General features: G+C 45.7%; 1 protein-coding gene across 1 annotated transcript; it reads left to right on the top strand.

The window, feature by feature from the left end:
• Positions 1–6,176: 6,176 nt before the first annotated feature.
• On the top strand, positions 6,177–13,407 carry cmtm7 (CKLF-like MARVEL transmembrane domain containing 7). The gene is made up of 5 exons (XM_041942950.1): positions 6,177–6,309; positions 8,481–8,657; positions 9,715–9,813; positions 9,939–10,020; positions 11,183–13,407. Exons 1-5 carry the CDS (start codon positions 6,196–6,198, stop codon positions 11,194–11,196), a joined length of 486 nt encoding a protein of 161 aa, XP_041798884.1. The 5' UTR covers positions 6,177–6,195; the 3' UTR covers positions 11,197–13,407.
• Positions 13,408–18,634: the final 5,227 nt, after the last annotated feature.

Raw genomic sequence — 18,634 nt, 5'->3', positions numbered from 1 at the left:
ATGAGAGGAAGGCTGATCCTTTTGCTTTAGCTATAAAATATAATAATATATATTTTAAAATACTGGAGAACAGTGATGTATTTATGCTCTTCAGTGTACAGCAGCATCCATCCCATAATGAACAATATACTTCGCTGTGATATGAACACTGTTGCTCCACAGACACACTGACTGGAGCAGAAGTGAAAGCAGAAGAGAGGGGGCTGCATGAACATGCATGAGTCACACTCTCACACATGGAGGCAGCTGTCCACATACTTTTGGCCAAGCAGTTTGTATTTGGTTTGATGGAGGTCAGATCAAAGGTGGCGGTGACTGAATGTTTTCCTGAGAGGCTGAACTCAGGGCTAAAGATAAGAGTCTCCAAAGTGAATCTGAAATGTCCCCAACACATTTGTTTTTTATTTTTTTTATTCTTTTATTTTGTCTCCAATCAGATCTGTTGCACCTGAGGAGTGAAGCTCTTTCTCTGGGAAATTCTTCTCTCACGTTCCCCAACCTGCCTCGAGCTAACCTCTGTGGTTTGGTGACGGCGGCGGCCGCCTGCGGTGCGGCCGAGGCCGCGGCTGCGGCTCGCTCACCTGCGTTTGACACACCTGCAGCTTCAGCCTGATGAACGCTCAGTCGGGCTGATCTGCAGCCATCTGCGTGTCCTCTGGTTCACGTCAGTCCGGCTCAGCTTCAGGTTTTAGTCCAGAAGCTGCTGCAGGTTTCAGCTTCACTTCCTGCCGCTGCTGCTGAACGTGTGAGTGTGTGTTGTCGTGTTTCCACTGGTGTCTGTTAAACCGCGTTATGGCCACAGGATGTGGTTCAAAGTGGGGAGCATCTGTTGCTCGGTCTCCATGGTGACAAATAAAGCTGTGAAAGAAATACCTGCTGTGGTGGAAAACAACTGCTCGTTCCTCGTCTGCTCGTTGAGCTACTTCAGCCTTTAAAAACGCACCCTGATGTGAGTGATCTCCCATCAGGCCCGGACGGCGCAGAGTGACTCGCTACCTTTACATGGAACTCATGAGATGATGAGTCTGGCCGGGATCTCTGTGTCCTCTGATTGGCTGATGAGGTGGAACATGTGACTGCTCGTCCATAGGTGTACACGTATCGCAGCTGTTCATTAGAGCGATGCGTCAGATGCTGGTTTTTCATACCAGAACATTTTATTCAGCATCATGAATTTCTTAGCAATGGGTTAAAGTAATGTGATTACATTTTTAGGTAGCAAAGAAAAGGATTACAATTTGAAATTCAGTAGTTACATTACAGTTACTGATTACTTTGACCTTGACTTTGGCTTGTTTGCTGTCTTACTGGGACGGATGGCGGCTGAAGTCACGCTGCGTCTGCAGGCCTGCGCAGGCGCACACTTTGCCCTTTTCTCTGTCTTTGCTCCAGTTTTACTGAGGCTGCAGTTTCAATAATGAATGAGAGCTCTGAGAGCATTTCAGTCAAAAATTCAGCAGGTTCATTAGTTACTCAGTCGAGTAAAGTCAAAGGAAACACAGACGTAAATCCATCCTGTGAAAAACGATCAGCGTCATTTTATTGATCGCAGTTCAGACAGCTGACAGACCTTCATTCACTGTGACCCGGCAGTTTAGCTCCTCTTGATATTTATGATGCTAACCTTCACTTTGCATTAAGCCATGTTAGTGTCTCTGAGGCTGAATGAGACCTCGGCACACGCGTGAACAAAGACCGGCCTGGCGTGAAGCCAGAAGCCTGAACGGAGGCCTCCATGCAGATCCCCGAGCCTGAAAACAAACTCACAACAAAGACATGCCACCAGATCCCATCAGAGCCAGATTTGGCCTCAAGCCAGATCCTAGCTTCCCATTGGACGAGAGCCGTCGGGACTCCCCGCGACACAGCCATGACATCATCAATGACATAACAGCCTGTCGTTCTGCTGCGGCGAGTCGCGACAGGAGACACGACTCATTTCTCACGTGAGTTCAGAGGGTGAAGCTACTGTCAATCAAACTGACAGAAATGTTGATTTAAACACAAGATCCTTGTGCTCAAAAAGAGGATTCATTCTCAGTGAAGAACCTTGGAGCTCTAATCTGCCTCTATACCTGCCAAAGAGCAGTGATTCCTAACACGTCTCTGGGGGTCATCAGGTGGAAACCTCCCTTCAACAGTGTTTCGCCTACTTAGTCCCACGACACCTCCAGGAGGCTAGGCGGTGAACTCCGGCGTCCCAGAGTCACCCCCCCTAGTGCCAGTTCACACTGCTCCTACACAATCCAAACAGCACCGCCACGTTCAACTGACCCAGAGATGCTCCAGGTAGTGGTCAGTACCGATGCTACCATTTAGCTAATGCTAACCGCTAACCGCTAAGAAGAACAGAAGAAGACAATACAGTTCCGATGCTACCATTTAGCTAATGTTAAGTGCTAACCGCTACCTGCTTAGAGGAACAGAAGAAGACAATAAAGCAAGATTCACCTATACTGTTAATGTTAACTGCTAGCTGCAATGCTAACTGCTAAGATACTATCATACTACCACCGCTTTAGCTATTGTTCGCTGCTACAATGCTACCACAGGCCTAGATGCCACATGTAACTGTCGATTGCCACACTACCATCATCTACCCCTGCCTCTCACCAACTGCACCAATAAAAGCATATTTATACGTGCATCTGGACGACAGCTAGCACGAGTTCCACACAGAGTCAAACCGGCAACTTTAAGGTCACATCTGGGATTAGCAGCCAGCTCGTGTTATAACAGCACAGCTCACCTGGCTGATGAAGAGCCTCCACTGTCTTCAGTCAGACAGGTAGCGGTTCTGCTGCCCCTGCTCCACAAACCTTCCCTCCCTCTCGATGATGTCACACCAGGTGTGTCTGACATGTTCCACTTTCAGCACACCTGCTCGCTGCCTTGGTGCTCGCTGCTGTAGTCGTCATTGGGTGGTGGATGTTTATTGATTGAAGGATTATTGATCGGTGTTGCTGAGGTAAATAAACGCTGTTGTCTGGGATTATTGGTGCAGATGTGTCGTGATAACAGCTCAACGCTCTGGTTCATTCCTCACTTTTCACCTGGTGAACGTTAGCTGAACGAGCTCTATTCAGACTGGATCCACTGTTCGGTGATTGGTCCCTGATCTGCCTCGTTATCATTCACTCAGATTAATCATTTTATTAACGTTAAGACGGTTACTGTTATCAATGACTAACCTTAATATCTGCTAATAACCAAACCTGCTCCTACCAAACTCCAACACTGCTCACTGCTCATCTGCACGCTAACATGCTCACATCAACCAAAGACCAACCTCCGACATGTCGTCAGGTCTGAAAACAGCATCAGACAATCACAGACAGTGAAGAATGTCAGTTCTCACAGGACAAACATGTGATGATCTTATAGAATATGATGCATCGCTGCAGATTAAACCAGCCAACAGGATATAAAGTAGTTCAGATGAGCTCAACCTGAAACATCTACAGCAGGAATATTAATCCACAAACATCAGAGATGATGAGAAACACTGACAGCAACATTTTACTGATACATCAGTACTTTTTTTTTAAAGTACTTTAATAATACTGACATACTTTTACTTCAGTTACTTATTACTCGCAGTGGAGTATTTTCATGATGTGGTGCTTGTATTTTGACTGAAGGAAAGGATCAGAGTATATAGTGGTGGAATAGTTTTGGTTGTCCACATACTTTTGGCCATGTACTGTGTTTTCAAGCCAGAAATGTAGTCACTGTAACTGAAGGGCAAACTTTGTATGAAAAACATCAACGATACACTCCAGAGCTTCTGTAAAATAAACATGTTTCATCCTCTGAAACACCTTAAAAAACTAATGCCATAACAACTACACCATCTCCATGACAACCGAGCATCTCCACCCTCTGATGAAGGCCACAGGATGAGAGCGAAAGCTTCCAAACAGCACAAAGTCAGCGAGCATCGCGGCTCTTTGTCTCTGCCGCCCGTCCTCTCTGCGAGCTGGAACAGTCTGTCCTGTGTTCAGCGTGTCGGCGTGAAGAGAAACGTCCAGACAGCAGCTTTCTGCTTCGCCACTGATCTGAGAACAATCGAGTGTTTGGACTGAAGCTCTGGAAGCTTTCACACCCAGCACTGACGCTGCTGCTGCTGCTGCTGCTGCAGTGCTTCCTGACAGTGACCACACCTCCACACACACACACACACACACACACACACACACACACACAGACAGACACACAGACACACACACACACACACACACACAGACACACACACACACACACAGACACACACACAGACCTGTAAACACGGATACACTCAACCATAATGAAACCAGCAGATACAGGATGTTTATTTCAAAGTAAAGGCACGACTCACAACACAAAGACAGGTTCTATCAGCAGTGCAGGAAGTGAAGTACTCAGATCAAAGTACTAACAACACAAATAATATACTGCATTTTTAAAATGAAACACAAATTCACAGCACAAATGAGAGCAAAGAGGCGAAACAACATTCCCAAGCCCCCCTGTGCCCACCCCTCCACCAAGCACTCCGTCATATGATTTCAAACACATGTAGTACTGTGTGTAGTAACTAGTACTTTTTCCAGTTGGAGATACAAACATGTACTTCAGCCAGTCAGATTACCAGTGAAGGTGTTTTGGCTGGTTGGCTGTCTTCAGTAGTTTTGTTTTTTTCTTCTTTTTTCTTCTGTCCATCAGTTCTTCACCTGCTGAGACCAATAAAGTTTCATCTGTCAGCATAAGTTTTATTTTGAAGGGGTGAATCTGATTCCACATCATGTATTCATATCCTGTACCTAAGCAAAAGTACTAATACTACACTGTGAAAATACAAGTAAACATCCTGCATTCAAAACCTCAAAAGCTTGTAAGTTGCAGCATGTACTAAAGTAAAAGTACTGCTGTATCAGTAAAATGTTCCTGTCAGTGTTTCTCATCATCTCTGATGTTTGTGGATTAATATTCCTGCTGCATTCATGTGGATGTTTCAGGTTGAGCTCATCTGAACTACTTTATATGCTGTTGGCTCTGCAGCGATGCATCATATTCTATAAGATAATCATATGTTTGTCCTGTGAGAACCTCGTATCTCAGAAAAACAGCCTGTTTTCAGCTCTGTGACGAAGCATTTTCAGCTGATCCAAGAGGCTTTTTAAACAGTTTATTTAGCTGAAGAAGACATGAAGGAAAACTTCATCCTTCAGTTGATCACAAACATTCAACATCAACACATTTGGCGATACGAGCTTTTCACTGGACAGGAAGGAATCTGAAGAGTAACTAAAGCTGTCAGATAAATGTAGTGGAGTAAAAAGTACAATATTCACCTCTGAGATGTTGTGTAGTGGAAGTATAATGTTGCATATAATGGAAATACTCAAGTAAAGTACAAGTACATACTTTAAGTACTTAAGCACAGTATTTGAGGCCTTCGAACTGTCATGGTTGCAGTAATCACTGAAGTTGAGGATATTAAAGGAAATGAAATTGTACAGAAGTGGCAGCTAACAGCTGAAAGTGTAATTGTTGAAGTGTCAGCCGCTGACAGGAAGCAGTTTGTTTGCTGTCAGACTCCTCCACATCATTTAACACCAAGTTGAATAAATCACAACTTTAAAGAAAATATTTCCAGTCATCTGAATATTGATATGAACTCTTTTTACAATCTGAAATGATGATAACAATAAACTCCAGATGACATGAATGCAGCATTGTTCTGCAAAGGAACAAAAAACATTCTGGAGGCAGAATTTTCAAAGAAATCCTTATAATTCACATGAAGCTGCAGCCAAATTAAGAAAAACACATTTTCTCCACATAAACCTGATGATATTTATCCACACATTTCTGTTCGACAGTATCTTCACCTCTGAGTCTGCAGCAGCGTTATTACTGAGGAGAAACTGTGGTGCTCACATTACTATTCATTTCTACATGTGTATAATATTACATCGTGGAATGCAGTTTTGAAATACGACTATTTCATCATTTTTTTAGATTCCCTCAGAAAAAGTCCTCCTCCAGCCTCCGCAGTCTTTCGGACCTTTATTATGAAAAGTCTCTCCGGAAGTGGTCGTGTTTATCCGGGTCGCCTTGACTCGGGTGGAACGCTCAGACGGGCTGTGACGCTCCCAGTCGACGGAGACTCTGCTGCAGTTTAACGGCCGCTCGCGCTGATTGACCGCCAACATGTCGCACACCGTCATCACCACAACGACAACAAACACCAGGACGTCCGGGGACGGGGTCCTGAACGTGGGCTACTGCTTCACCATCCCGGGACTGCTGAAGATCGGACAGATGGTGAGAGTCCAGCCCAAAACAGCACAGCTGAACCCGGGCTTTAGCCGGCACCCGTTCACACCGGCACACCGGGACAGGCTGAGCTAACGTTAGCTGTTTCTGATAAAACTTTATTAACAACACCAAAGATCAAAAAGACAATAAAAAGGGAAACAGAATAACAACCAACTATATAAATATTAATGTGCACATAAATATACAAGAGTGTGAGAATATTAGTTCATAGAAGTCAATCAGGAAACGGTTTTATTTAAGCAGGTTCAGACATGAAGACATTTGTTTATTATTATTATTGTTGTTGTTGTTTTGGTTCATACGTGTCAGAATACACACGATCAACAACCCTGAATATAAAATGAACACTAACAATAAATCAGATGTAACGTGTTGGTTTTAAACCGTAAAACACGGAGAACAGCGTGACAGTGATCACCATCAGAGTCGTGATGAATCCGGGTCACGTTAGTCGACGTCGCCTTAAGGAATCCGTTTGCAGAGGAAACACAGAGAGCGTCCTGACAGCTGATGAAGAAGCTGATGAAGAGATCACACCTGAAAGCATGAACTCAACAAGCAGCCGGTAGGTGTTTTCAATCAGTGGAAAAAGCGATTGGTTGCAGTTTCTATGAGCGACTGGAGAAACTACACCGTGTTTATAGGGATCACCTGAAGAACACAAAGACTTGGTCCCAGGTAGACCAGCGTCAGTAGCATCAATGCCACACGATGCCCGGCTGCCCACTGAACTCCAGGGACTCTGGCTGGAACAGACCAGACGATGGCGTCGTTTGGTGTCACGTCATCGTTTCCATTTGTTACAGCCTGGTGGTGGAGGTGGTGACGGAGCCACAAAGAACACAGTCCAGAACAGGTGTGCTCGCTGCTGGAGCTGAAGCATGTCTCTGTCCTCTACTGCAGCTGGCATTCATGAGGAAGAGGAGGAGAGGAAGCCCAGGAGGTGACGCCCAGCCACTGGTTCAGGCATGTGGGTGGAGTCCAGAGCCAGGAGGAAGGCTCTCACATGAACTCAGTGGATAAAAACATCACGTTGACTCGAGGGGGGGGTGAGTGGGAACCAGATACCAGTGCTGGACTGTGCAGTGATGTATGAGGGAAACCTTCCTGCGGAGGTGTGACCGAAGCCCACCTGTACTGTACCTGTACTGACCTCGTGTTGGACTGAGTGGTCTGAAGCTCAGGCTGAGACATTGAGTGAGACAGGACCGTAAGCTGTCTGCGCACTGCATGCTGGGAGCTGTATCTCCGTTAATGGCCATCGACTGTGCGGCTGCAGCGTTTTACTGCCGGTTATTTCAGACCGTCTGATGGACTGAGACACAACGACCAGCTGAGAGCAGTGACAGGACAACAACACTGAGCTGTTCCTGTTCAGTCGCGATGCTTCACACTGAATCTGTCCGTCTGATTAGCAGCTGATTAACAACCACTTCATTAACGAGTAAAACGCTCCTCCAGCGCCACCAGCTGGTTGAAACCTACACTGTTTTTCTCTTTTCCAGTTCCCATCAGCCTCAGCTGTGTGTTGAGATAAATGCAAACTTACAATGCTAACATGCTAAACATTAGCATGCAAATATTACCGCGTTAAATGAACATGCTAACACATGTAACCACGTGGGAGGAGCGGGCGAGATGACAGCCTGCTGCGTGTTCTCCTCTCTGACCGTTCCTGTCTCTCTGCAGCTGCATTAATACATAAACAAGTGTCCACCTGAGACACGAGGACATGCTGCTGGAGCAGTTACACTCCGAGCTCGTCTGTCTCTAATGTCTCTGGTTTTATTAGATCATTGAAGCTAATCTAGTAGCTCACGGACATTTTTCAGTGATGTCGGTGCAACGTGAAGAACCTTCATTTGTCAAACGTCTGAAGTTTCAGTCTGATGATATTTTATATTTTACACCTGCACTGCCGGCAGGACGCTGGTACAGTGTTTTCAGGTTGTCCGTCCGTCCATTAACACCTTGAGGAACTCAGGGATGAACTGGGATCATAGTCACCACGAGCTGATTGGTTGTGCTGATATTGATCTTTAGGTGGTTGTTGTTGCTCCATGTGCCGCAGACAGGAAGTCCGACAGTATTTGGAGACGGACGAACGTGTTGCTTTGGCTTTAGTGTGTGAAGACTCTGTGACTGTGTTTGTCCAGGTTGCCCTGCTCATCGCCTTCCTGTGCGTCTACTGTGCTCGCGGTTGGCCCAGCTGGGCGGCCTTCCAGTACTTCGAGGTGGTGACGCTGTGGTTCCTCATCGCCCTCGTCATCTTCTTCCTCATGCACCTGTTCAGGCTGCAGGGAAAGATGCCCTGCATCAACTGGCCGCTGACGGTGAGCAGGACAAACGTGTCCACATCTGCATGTGTTTAAGATGTCAAAGCTTCGGCTGCAGAGGTGAAATCCTCCTCCAGCAGGTTCAGCATCAGTCTGCATGATGATCTCTACAGTCTGCCCTGTCCTGTCCTGTCCTGCCCTGCCCTGCCCTGCCCTGCCCTGTCCTGTCCTGTCCTGCTCTGCCCCGTTCTGCCCTGTCCTGCCCTGCCCTGCCCTGCCCTGTCCTGTCCTGTCCTGTCCTGCCCCGTTCTGCCCTGCCCTGCCCTGTCCTGTCCTGTCCTGTCCTGTCCTGTCCTGTCCTGTCCTGCCCTGCCCCGTTCTGCCCTACCCTGTCCTGCCTTGTCCTGTCCTGTCCTGCCCTGTCCTGCCCTGCCCTGTCCCGTCCTGTCCTGCCCTGCCCTGCCCTGCCCTGCCCTGCCCTGCCCTGTCCTGTCTTGTCCTGTCCTGCCCTGCCCTGCCCTGCCCTGTCCCGTCCTGTTCTTCCCCGCCCCGCCCTGCCCTGCCCTGCCCTGTCCTGTCCTGCCCTGTCCTGCCCTGTCCTGTCCCGTCCTGTCCTGTTCTGTTCTGGCCTGTCCTGCCTTATCCTGTCCTGTCCTGTCCTGTCCTGCCCTGTCCTGTCCTGTCCTGTCCTGTCTTGCCCTGTCCTGTCCTGTTCTGTTTTGTCTTGTCCTGTCCTGCCTTATCCTGCCTTGTCCTGCCTTGTCCTGTCCTGTCCTGTCCTGTCCTGTCCCGTCCTGTCCTGCCTTATCCTGCCCTGTTCTGTTCTGTCCTGTCCTGCCTTGTCCTGTCCTGTCCTGTCCTGTCCTGTCCTGCCTTATCCTGCCCTGTCCTGCCCTGTCCTGTCCTGTTCTGTTCTGTCCTGTCCCGTCCTGTTCTGCCCCACCCCGCCCCGCCCTGTTCTGCCCTGCCTTGTCCTGTCCTGTCCTGTCCTGTCCTGCCCTGCCCTGTCCTGTCCTGTCCTGCAGTGGATCAGCGTCTCCTACAGTCTTAGTAGGAAGCTTCTGTCTCAGCGTCTGTGATTAAACCTTCGTCTGAATCTGTTCTGCTGTTTCAGGAGTTCTTTCACTACTCCGTCGGGACCGTCCTCATTTTCATCGCCTCCATCGTCGCCGCTGTGAAGGCCGGAGGAGTTTCGGCGCTGGTGGCCGCTTCGGTACGTGAGCTCGCAGACTCTGGGTCGCCTGTGTCACTGAACCGGAATGACCTCTGGTCAGCGAAGGCGACATCTCGCTCTTCATCGGCAGGGGTTTGGTTTGAAGACTCTGTGTTTGTCTGCAGGTGCTCGGGTTCATAGCAACATTCCTGATGGCCGTCAGTTTGTGGACGTCTTACAGTGTGACCTGTGGCGCTCATCAGACAGGTACGTCTCATCCTGTTTTTATTATCCCGTATTTATCAGATTTCATGTAGCAGCTGCTCCCCACCTCCCCCTGGGTGCAGCAGTAACAACATCACATTTACAATCTATGTGGCGACAAAAACGGCTGCAAGTCTTTGATGTCGGAGGTTTCCGTGGTACTTGAACACACCACAACACATCAGAAGGGGGGGGGGGGGGGACAGACTGACAGGATGCTGAATAATTAAATACTGTAATAACTGCTGCTCCCTGCATTGTGTTTGTGCAGTACAGAGATCAGTCTGTAGTATTCAGATCTGAAGTATTCCGTTCACAGATACAGTATATATACATACATATACTGTAAATATATCTCCTTTCTCCTGTTGAACGGAGGCTTCATTTACATACTAATTAATCAGTTGAGTATGTCTCCATTGCATGTCGTCACATTCTGCTTTGCACCACATTCATGTACGTTTCAATTGTAAACACAAAATATTACCAGCTAATACAGTTCTGTGTTGTTCTGGATTAAGTGAGCTGCAGTTTATAAAGAAATGAAAAATAGCTCCACGTTTAGCAGCTGCAGCATTAAAGTGATTCTGTCTATTCATCTATCATGATTATAATCCAAGAATTTATATGTTATTATTAATATATATGATTCTGCATAATGAGTAGTTTTACTTTTGGTACTTTAAGAATATTTTAATGCTAATACTTTTGTAACATTTAGAGTGCATTGCTTTTACTTGTAACAGAGTATTTCTACACTGTGGTACTTCTACTAACCATGTTCCTTGGTGCACAGGAGACACAGTGAAACTGTCACTGGGTTTCACTGAGGAATGCTAGCAGTGCTAGCAGTGCTAATCAGCCGTTAAAGGGGAACTGAAAGGCAGAATATGAAGCTTTCTTCCAGCACTGAAGCATCTTTGTGTTGTAATGAACGAAACGTCGAGTGAAAATCAGACATGTGAGTCAGATTCACATGATACGAGTTATTTTTACTGCAGTCTAACTGTTCTTTCTTTTCTCCGTCTCTTTTCAATCTCCCCTTCCTCGCTGTACTCTGGACTGTGTTTACTCCTTTTCTTTTGTACCCTGCCATCTTTCCTTTCTTCCTTTCCTTCATTTCATCCTTATCTTCTTCCATCCTTCCTTCCTTTCTTCCCTCCAGGTGCAGCAGTGTAATAAGCTAAAGGTCACGAAGGTGGTCAATTTTCTCCCTAGCAACCACCTGGATAATTAACCTGATTGGATAATAATTCATACTGCAGAGGTAATGTAACAGCTGACCCAGGACCAGCCATTGTTTTCTGAAACATCAGTATCTCTGATCATCACAGTAAAAACGTGACAGGGCAGTAGTTACAGTATCTCTCAGATGTCCAGAAATTTTTTTTTCCATCAAACCTCTAAAGTCACATTTTCATGTTAAAGGTGCTCAGCGTCACATTTTCATCATCAGTGTGTCCGTAACACATCTGATGGATTCAGTATCAGCGAACGACACTGCGCTGCAAACAATCAGTCACGTGTTTTTTCGAGAAGCCGAAGTTGTGTTTCCTCTGAAGGAACAGCGCCCTCCTCCTGTTGTGTGCCATAAAACCATCCAGACGATCACAAGTCTGATGCAGCCGCAGTCATTCGTCTGTGTCCTCGGTGGTTTACGGTAGCTAGCTCGATTTGTTCGGTTTGTTCTCAAACACCTCATCCATTCCAACTTTTTTCATTGCTCCAGCTCAGTAAAAGCAGTCTGGACCATGTTTTCAACTTTAAGATTACTTTAAAATGCCCCGCAAGGAAACGATGCATAGGCTAGTATAGCCCTCTCTGCCTGCTATGCTAATATTTGCTAGCACACTTAAATATTAGTGTCCAAATCGTTTCCTCATTCTAGTGTGCTAACAAATATTACCGAGCCAATATTTCACAGAAAATATCTTGCATGCTAATGACTTTGTTAGCATGCTAAAACATTACTCAGGGGCTACTACTTACGTGTGCTAAAAAACAATAGCATGCCAAAATTTGTGTGAATTGAACTGGAAACATTAGCATGCTAACAACGCAAGCACAAAAACCAAGAAAAACTGCTGTGTCTCCATTAATACAAAAGAAGTCTGGTGATAGGATGTATTTTTGTTGTTGTCAACAAATCCCATGTGCAGGTAGCAGGTGTGACCGGAATACTACAGCACCAAATGTGGATTAATCCGCCACTGAAAATAGTCCCCGACAAATGCTTCATTTCCTGCTGTTTGCTTGATAAACTTTACGAGCAGCTGTTTGAGGAAATTACTGAACCTTTTTAAAAACTTAATCTGAGGTGTTTTTAAAGCTTTACATCAGTAGGAACCAATGAGCTTGGAGCTGAGAGCCACAGACAGGAAGTCAGACATGTTGTTGGTTTAATTCTGCACAAGAGATTTGTTAACAAGAAGAAAAACTTAGAATAAGTGATATCCTACAAACAGTAATGTAACTACTGTGTTGAAAAGAGGAAGCGTTGAATAATTTCTCATGTTAATGGTAAAATTGCCGTTAAATTTGACAAACATGAACCAAGTGGGGCACAAACTCCCATGAAGCGTCACATTAACCACGAACACGTATCGGACGACTGTTCTTCTCGCCGCCGGAGGCGACTGGCTTTGGTGCTCTTCAAAAACAAACTGTTCACCATTTGAATTTGGATTCAGTCTGGATTTCATGCAGAGAAAGCACATCAGGAACAGCTGCATGACGCCAAGAAGGACAGCAGAGTCCACGTTTAACCAAAAGGTGATGATCTCCGAGTCTGGAGGGGCCTCGTACGGTCCAGGATCGCCGGTCTGGAAATCTGCTCGCACACACACACACAGATATTATTAATAAAGATTAATAAAGGGTAGAATAAAACCAAAATGTTTTTACGATAATAAATCGTACATGTGGACTAAAAACACTCAGATGAATAAAACATGGCTATAAATTATTAAACACACATGATTTAATAAATGATTTTTAAAGGCTACATACAGGTTAATAAACTGTATCCATGAAAAAACAATAAAACCTATGCATGCATTTCTAAAACATGCGTACAGATTAATGTACTTTCAACATAATTAAAATTGCTCAGTAAACACCGTGCAGATAAAAACTCAAGCATGAATAAATTTGAGGTCATGAGTGTGCATCTGGCTTTCAGATTGAAAATGTTGATCTGAAAACGCTTTGAAATAATGCAGCATTAACCGTCACAGCAGATAAATGAAGGCACAGACTAACAACTGGCCTCAGAAAAACAGTGAACATGCGACAAATATCCAGTTAGTTGCACTTAAAGGATAACTTTGGTTTTTTACAACCTGGACCTTATTTGTAGCATTAAATACGACCATTTACTCCCCCAGACAACTTTGGTGGCATTTGGAGTCGTTTTGAAGAAATTAGCCCCAGAGGAGCGGCGCGTATATTCGTATAATGCGAGTACTCGGGGCATCCATGCGCAGCCTCTATATAACGCATAATCTGCGGAAACTCGTTCATATTCCAATATTTTGTTCTGATATGCTGGTGCTATTCCCCTCTGAGCCGGCGGTCGGCTAGTTTAGCTGTAGTTTGGCACAGCTGTGGTTCGTTATTGCGTATTCGTAGCCGACCGCCGCAGAGTCAGCCGTGTTGTGGCTGGCTGCTCACAGCGCCCGGCGTTCGGTAATGACATCATCCACGTCAGAGGTAGTTGCCTAGAGACGCCGGATGTTGATAACATGCCACCACGGGCTCAGAGGGGAATAGCACCAGCATATCAGAACTAAATATTGGAATATGAACGAGTTTCTGCAGATTATGCGTTATATAGAGGCTGCGCATGGATGCCCCGAGTACTCGCATTATACGGATATACGCGCCGCTCCTCTGGGGCTAATTTCTTCAAAACGACTCCAAATGCCACCAAAGTTGTCTGGGTGAGTAAATGGGTGTATTTAATGCTAGAAATATGGTCCAGGTTGTAAAAAACGAGTTATCCTTTAATGGAAACCAGAAACCAGTCACAACACGTCAGCCACAGTCCTCCGACGGTTAAAGCACAAGACGCTGTCTGAACGCTGTCTGCTCGACTTACTCTCACTATTTTTCTGACTTTGATCACTAACCTGCGCTTTCATTTAGCGATTGTTAACCCTTTATTGATCTGTGCGCACAGATTTCCACGTCATATGGCCCCCAGCTCGCTAGTTTTCTGACCAATCAGAGTGCCGTTCAACAGAAGTCTTCTCGGCAGCGCGCCGACAGCCGTTTGTCCTTCAGTCCTACAAACATCTCTGATGGATGAACGTTCAGTCGAAGCTAAGTGGTCATGTTTAACCTCCACAGACTGAGAGAGGACACGTGAACCACGTGGAGTCAGAAAGTGACGCCATGTTAGTGACGCCTCCTCTGACCCGGGCCTGGTTTTCCTCCCAAATGTTTCGTGCTTTGATACCAAAAACAACTTTTTTGATCTGTTTCTTTAAGGAAAAGTTTAATATTTTCTAAACACAAGCTGGTTTTCCAGGAAGTGTTAGCCTTGTTAGCCCGCTGCCTCGTTTAAACGACCCATGCTAACTTAGCGATGTGTGTGTGTGTGAATTAAAGGTGTTACCATTATGCTGCAACAGAAGCTAACTTGTTCTCACTCGTTTTTGAAGTGTCATTAACCGACGCTCGTCATTTTCACCTGTCATTATCGAAGTCAACACACCTTCGTGTTTGGCGGTTAACTGACGCTGACGGAGGTCTGAATGGTTCCTGCCTCTCGAGAATGTTTGTAGAATTAAAAATCATATCCGCTGTTGAACGTTGGTGCCGGAGGACAGATCAGTGGGAAACATTCTGCCGTCTCGATGACGTGAAGGTGAGCTCTGCTGTCAGTCACGGACGTTAATCCTCAGATTACTGCCTTACTGCTGATCAGATGCCAAAAATCTAATGTGATGCTTCAGATTTTGCACTGAACGTGTCCGTACGTTTCCTCTGAAGCAGCTCTGAGTACAGAACGACGGACTTATTTCTAATGTGATTAAAATCTAATGTTTCACTTGACAATGACCATGTGGGGGTTTAGGTTTACTGGACAAATTCTAACTACAGATTACTATTTACAGATTATTGTCTTTCCTCTGGTGCGCTCGAAGCCCGGCACACCGTGTGACCGCAGCAGTCTGACGGGTTCGCTGCAGCTCGCACTGTGACATCAGAAATCAAGAGATGCCTAAAATCTAAAAGATGCTCTTCAAAATTGTGCAGCTGGTTTGTTTGAACATAACCGAACCTGAAACTACGTTGTAGAAACGTTGTTTTTCGTTCACAGTCCCTCTGCTGCCCCACTTTAGTGGCAATCTAAATCCAAGTTATTGTGAGGCAGCAGAACCTTTCACAAGTTTCACAAGTGTTGGATCCAAAATGCTTGTTTGGTAGCATGATTGTCCGTTTGGTAAAGCTAGCTAGCTGCCCGAATTCCACCTTAACAAAGACAAAAAACAAAAAAACAGTCTAGATTTTTTAGAAAGCAGCAAGCCATCAGTAGATCAGATCAATAGATCAGATCAACAGAGCATCGAGAACCTCATTGATCCCGAGCTCCTCACGGATCCTGAGGACCTCACGGATCCCAAGCACCTCACGGATCCCAAGCTCCTCATTGATCCTGAGGACCTCACGGATCCTGAGCTCCTCACGGATCCCGAGCTCCTCACGGATCCCGAGGACCTCACGGATCCTGAGCTCCTCACGGATCCCGAGCTCCTCACTGATCCTGAGCTCCTCACAGATCCCGAGCTCCTCACTGATCCTGAGCTCCTCACGGATCCTGAGGACCTCACGGATCCCAAGCACCTCACGGATCCCAAGCTCCTCATTGATCCCGAGGACCTCTCGGATCCCGAGCTCCTCACGGATCCCGAGGACCTCACGGATCCCGAGCTCCTCACGGATCCCCGAGCTCCTCACACACGAGACCTTCCAGTTAAGTCGTGAACTTCTGAAGCTCTGATTGGGCTCTGAGGGCCGGTGGACGGGTCTCACAGTGTGATCCAGAAGCAGCGTTTTTCACTGTGTTCCTCACGATCGTCAGCTGCCCGATGGTGCGGCGTCACACTGTGTGTCGGGTCTTCGGTGTCGTGTTTTCTACAAAGTGAAACTTCGCTGCATTTCACTTTCAGATGTTTCTGTGATTGTACAGGATGCTCACATGCTGTGTATTTACTGCTTCACTGGACTGTACTTTATTTTGCTCTGGACCAGTTTGACTTGTGAAAGCTTGTAGATGCACTGATAAAACTTCTTAATTGCTGATACCAGTCAAATGATCCAATCTGGTGTAAATGAATGTCAGGACCTGAAGCAGTTCTTCAGTAACACTTGACAAAATAATTGAAATCTCTGAGATTTCAGTGTGCTTTGATTTTCTATTTCTATTGTTGAACTTTTGATATTCCGAGTTTTTCCATCAGTATTTGCCCGCTCTGAAGTTTGGTATCGAATCTGGATATTTTTTATTGGTGCATCCTTTATTTTGACCCTGAAGCTGCCTGGAGGTCTTGTGTGGAACCAGAATGAATCTGTCCGTCAGTTTGGCCCTTTTGAGGAGATTTCAGCCCTCTGAGCTGTAACTCTTAACATGACATTACTACACTTTTCTCCTTCTAAAAAAGATTTGTACCACACGGACTTCGATCGAGGATCCATTCTGGCTCCCGGCCAGACGAAACCAGACTGTTTACATTTTTTATTTCTGCATGCGTGTATTTTCTGCTGCTTAATGACGCTTTTCTCACTGGTGCAAAGTGACCTGATGTACGGCTGTTTTTCCACTGGGACATGCTGTTTGCTGGGAAATGTTCTGGTGGCTCTTAAGTGCTGATCCTGGACCATAGAAGCTGGGAAATTATTGTTTGGTGAAGAAAGTCGGAAATACAAACTCATCGATTGGGAGACAATGTTCAGACTTTTTAGATATTCAAAGATCAGACGGGTGTAAACTTTACACTGTAAAGTGACAAGAAGGTGAAAGCAGCAGTGCCGAACGTGCTGCTTTACAGTCAGCTGACATCATTTTTAACAACGAACAACCTTAAAAGTTGCACCGAAGATTGTGACGCTCCCAGCAAATGATCACTTACTTCCCCGCGAGCTTGTGTTTCCAACGTTTCCAGAACGAGTTTTACAATCCTCTTGACTGACTTTGTCCATTCATGGTTCTGGATCAGCGCTAGTGGCTAACAAGCTAAAACATGAAGAAACACCAGTATCATCTGGAAAACAGGATGAGCCCAGTGAACTCAGACACACAGATGTTGAATTTTTTTCTCCAAAGTGCCTTATGTTCTGTTGTTGAGTAGCTCGGCCCATTAACCTGCTGTCTGCAGACTCGTTAACCTGCTGTCTGCAGACTCGTTAACCTGCTGTCTGCAGACTCGTTAATCTGCTGTCTGCAGACTCGTTAGCCTGCTGTCTGCAGGCTCATAACCTGCTGTCTGCAGACTCGTTAACCTGCTGTCTGCAGACTCGTTAACCTGCTGTCTGCAGACTCGTTAGCCTGCTGTCTGCAGGCTCATAACCTGCTGTCTGCAGACTTGTTAACCTGCTGTCTGCAGACTCATCAACCTGCTGTCTGCAGACTCGTTAACCTGCTGTCTGCAGACTCATTAACCTGCTGCCTGCAGGCTAATGGGCCGCCTTGGTTTCAGTGGGGGGAGAAACTGAAGAAGATGGAACCACAGTCAGAATGGCGAGATATTTGTGGTGGTGGGGCGGAGAAATGAAGTGATTTTATTTTGTTTTAGAAGAGAAGATGTCCACAGTATTACAGGCCACATCACAAAGAGCTCACGAGTTGTGTTGTTTTCTACATTTTTAAAAAAGTGTGTTTAAACTGCAAGTTGTGATTTGCTGCATGTTGTTAATTAAAGTCTCATTGCACCATTTCTGTCTCATGCTAATTTAACACAAGATGTTATTCACAAAACTGAAACGTGACACAAATTAAATACACAAATTAAAAAAAACACTGGCTGCCTAAAAAACGTTTTCGTTTCATTCCATCACAGACCTGAAGTTTAAACATCTGTAGAATCACAAAGTACAGAAATACAAATATTATCTGTCTCTGTATTATAGATATTATATCATCTCTGCTCTTGCTGCTTCTTGCTTATTCACTCTTGTTGAAAACGAAAAGTTAGATAGAAGTTACTCTTCACAGCTATAGAACAGCCACATACGTGTTTTCATTCACAACCCAAAGTCTGCTCTGTTGGATTTAGTGCAGAAGTAAATAAAACAGAAAATAAGTGTACAGTAAAGAAAAGTCAGTCGCTCTGTCGTGGGTTTAGTTTTCCATCTCATGTTATTCGTTCTCTCTGTAAAAGACTGCGGCGTGTGTTTTTGAACCCTCACAGCGCCTGAACAGGCAAAGCTTTGGGCTGTGCTCGACACAGATGATCCCTCACTGAGGTTAAACGTGGGAAGTCCTTCAGGGCTCGGCTGAAATAGGCTGATTGGATGGAAAGGGATGGGGGCTGCTGATTGGTAGAGTGTTCCAAATACTTCCTGAGCTCTCGCCTGTTAAGTCTCCAATTGTTGACTGCCACTGTAGTAAAGG

Source organism: Chelmon rostratus, chromosome 8 (assembly GCF_017976325.1).
Source record: "Chelmon rostratus isolate fCheRos1 chromosome 8, fCheRos1.pri, whole genome shotgun sequence".
NCBI classification, from domain to species: Eukaryota; Metazoa; Chordata; class Actinopteri; order Chaetodontiformes; family Chaetodontidae; genus Chelmon; species Chelmon rostratus.
The sequence above is the reverse complement of the archived record's forward strand: the minus strand, read 5'-3'. Positions and strand labels throughout refer to the sequence as shown.